Source organism: Piliocolobus tephrosceles, unplaced genomic scaffold (genome assembly GCF_002776525.5).
Source record: "Piliocolobus tephrosceles isolate RC106 unplaced genomic scaffold, ASM277652v3 unscaffolded_1481, whole genome shotgun sequence".
Lineage (NCBI taxonomy): Eukaryota > Metazoa > Chordata > Mammalia > Primates > Cercopithecidae > Piliocolobus > Piliocolobus tephrosceles.
In genome coordinates, this window is record NW_022296321.1 from 1 (window position 1) to 3,045 (window position 3,045).

The window sequence follows — 3,045 nt, forward strand, 5'->3', positions numbered from 1 at the left end:
TGTGCCACCATGCCTGGCTAATTTTTAGTAGAGACAATATTTTTAGTGTTTTTAGCAGAGACAGAGTTTTGCTATGTTGGCCAGGCTGGTCTCGAACTCCTGGCCTCAAGTGATCTGCCCACCTCAGCCTCCCAAAGTGCTGGGATTACAGGCATGAGCCACCGCACCTGGCCTTATTTTCTGTTCATTGTTCTTTTTGTCAGTCTTATCTTTTCTTTCTTTTTTAGATGGGGACATTGGTTTTGGACCTTTACAACAGAGAATGTCTGAAGAAGTTTCTTTCCAGTCTGAGATTAATATTAATCTCTTCAAAAGAGATGACCCATATTCCATTTTAGAAGAATTGTGGAAAGATGATGAACACACAAGAAAATGTGGAGAAAACCAGAGCAAACCTTTAAGTCATGTTGCCTTCATTAACAAGAAAACACTAGCTAATGACAGGGTCTGTGAATATAAGGACGTTGGGGAAATAGTTCATGTAAACACACACCTGGTTTCCTCAAGAAAAAGACTCCATAACTGTAACTCATTTGGAAAGAATTTGGAGCCTAATGTAACCTTATATAATAGAAACAATGCAACAGAAAATTCTGATAAGACTATTGGAGATGGTGATATTTTCACTCATATGAATTCTCATACAGAAGTGACTGCTTGTGAATGTAATCAGTGTAGGAAATCTCTGCATCATAAGCAAGCTCTCATTCAACATCAGAAAATTCATACTAGAGAGAGCCTCTATTTGTTCTCTATGTAAATGTTTTCTCCCCGAAGTCACATGCCTTTGCACACGAGAGCATTTGTACTGAAGAAAAGCAGCATGAATGCCATGAATGTGAGGCAGTCTTCACTCAGAAGTCCCAGCTTGATGGCCGTCAGAGGCTTTATGCAGGAATATGCACTGAATATGAGAAGGATTTTTCCCTCAAGTCAAACCATCAGAAAACTCCTGAGGGGAATTACTATACATGCAGTGACTATGGAAGAGCCTTTATCCAGAAGTCAGATCTGTTCAGATGCCAGAGAATTCATTCTGGAGACAAACCCTGTGAGTACAGTGAATGTGAGAAAAACCTCTGTCAGAATTCAAACCTAATATACATAAAAAAAATTCATACTGGAGAGAAACACTTTGTACTGAATGTGGAAAAGCTTTCACAAGGAAATCAACACTAAGTATGCATCAGAAAATCCACACAGGAGAAAAACCTTATGTATGTACTGAATGTGGGAAGGCCTTTATCCGGAAGTCACATTTTATCACACATGAAAGAATTCATACTGGAGAAAAACCCTATGAATGCAGTGACTGTGGGAAATCCTTTATTAAAAAATCACAACTCCATGTGCATCAGCGAATTCACACAGGAGAGAATCCCTTTATATGTTCAGGATGTGGGAAGGTCTTCACTCACAAGACAAATCTCATTATACACCAGAAAATCCACACAGGAGAAAGACCCTATATATGTACTGTATGTGGTAAGGCCTTTACTGACAGGTCAAATCTCATTAAGCACCAAAAAATTCATACTGGAGAGAAACCTTATAAATGCAGTGACTGTGGAAAATCATTCACCTGGAAGTCACGGCTCAGGATACATCAGAAGTGTCATACTGGAGAGAGACATTACGAATGCAGAGAATGTGGGAAAGCCTTCATTCAGAAGTCAACACTAAGTATGCACCAGAGAATTCATAGAGGGGAAAAACCATATGTTTGCACTGAATGTGGTAAGGCCTTCTTCCACAAATCCCATTTTATTACACATGAGAGAATTCATACTGGAGAGAAACCCTATGAATGCAGTATCTGTGGGAAATCCTTCACTAAGAAATCACAACTCCACGTACATCAGCAGATTCACACAGGAGAGAAACCCTATAGATGTGCTGAGTGTGGAAAGGCTTTTACTGACAGATCAAATCTTTTTACACACCAGAAAATTCACACTGGAGAGAAACCTTATAAATGTAGTGACTGTGGGAAAGCCTTCACTCGGAAGTCAGGTCCCCACATACATCAGCAATCCCATACTGGAGAAAGGCATTATGAGTGCAGTGAATGTGGGAAAGCCTTTGCAAGAAAATCAACACTAATTATGCATCAGAGAATTCATACTGGAGAGAAACCCTATATTTGTACTGAATGTGGGAAATCCTTCATCCAGAAGTCACACTTAAATAGACACAGGAGAATTCATACTGGAGAGAAACCCTATGAATGCAGTGACTGTGGGAAGTCTTTCATTAAGAAATCACAACTCCATGAGCATCATCGAATTCCACAGGAGAGAAACCGTATATATGTGCTGAGTGTGGAAGGCCTTCACCATCAGATCAAATCTTATTAAACACCAGAAAATTCATACTAAACAGAAACCCTATAAGTGCAGTGACTTGAGGAAAGCCTTAAACTGGAAGCCACAACTCAGTATGCCTCAGAAATCTGACACTGGGGAAGTAGAGTGCTCAATGCCACAATTATGGTGTGGGGACTCAGGAGGTGACCAAGGCCAACTTTCTTCTATCTAGTTAGAATTATGAACATCTGGATCATATAGCCGATGTGCAGTTACGCATATGAGGAGACACTTTTGAGAGTGTTTAAGCATTGTATAGTGGCCATCTTTGGTTATTTGATATTGGTATTGTCAAGCTCCTGCAAATAATAGTAAATGTACAAGGAGATGATTTGCAGTCTTTCTTGTTTCACTTTTTAAGCAAACAGTTTTATCAATTCAGGGCTGTTGAGTTTTTCATGTTCTGGGTACCAAAACTATTCAATATTGACCCCAAAAAATTCATTAATGAGTAGAGTGATGAGATAATTTTACATTGTCTAAGCAGCCTAAGGACACTAAGATCAAGGCAAAAGGAGGGCAGTTCAGGTCTATAATGAAAATGAATCAGCAGTTTTTGTGAAAACACTAAAGACAGAAAGGAAGGACTCTACTTTTTTAAAATTTTCTCTGGGAAGTCACCATTATTTATTGTTATATCTGTTGGTGTATGCTGGGGCAGAAGTTAGCCAAGAGGTCT

The 3,045-nt window shown here is 39.2% G+C and overlaps 1 protein-coding gene across 1 annotated transcript; it reads left to right on the forward strand.

The window, feature by feature from the left end:
• Positions 1-188: 188 nt before the first annotated feature.
• Positions 189-2,697, forward strand: ZNF484 (zinc finger protein 484; the record flags this gene model as incomplete). Its single annotated transcript, XM_023202366.2, is given in 5 exon segments — positions 189-749; positions 752-1,132; positions 1,135-2,286; positions 2,289-2,324; positions 2,327-2,697. Coding segments are annotated over 5 exon segments (2,342 nt in total), but the record flags the coding sequence as incomplete, so codon positions are not given.
• Between the last annotated feature and the right edge of the window lie 348 nt (positions 2,698-3,045).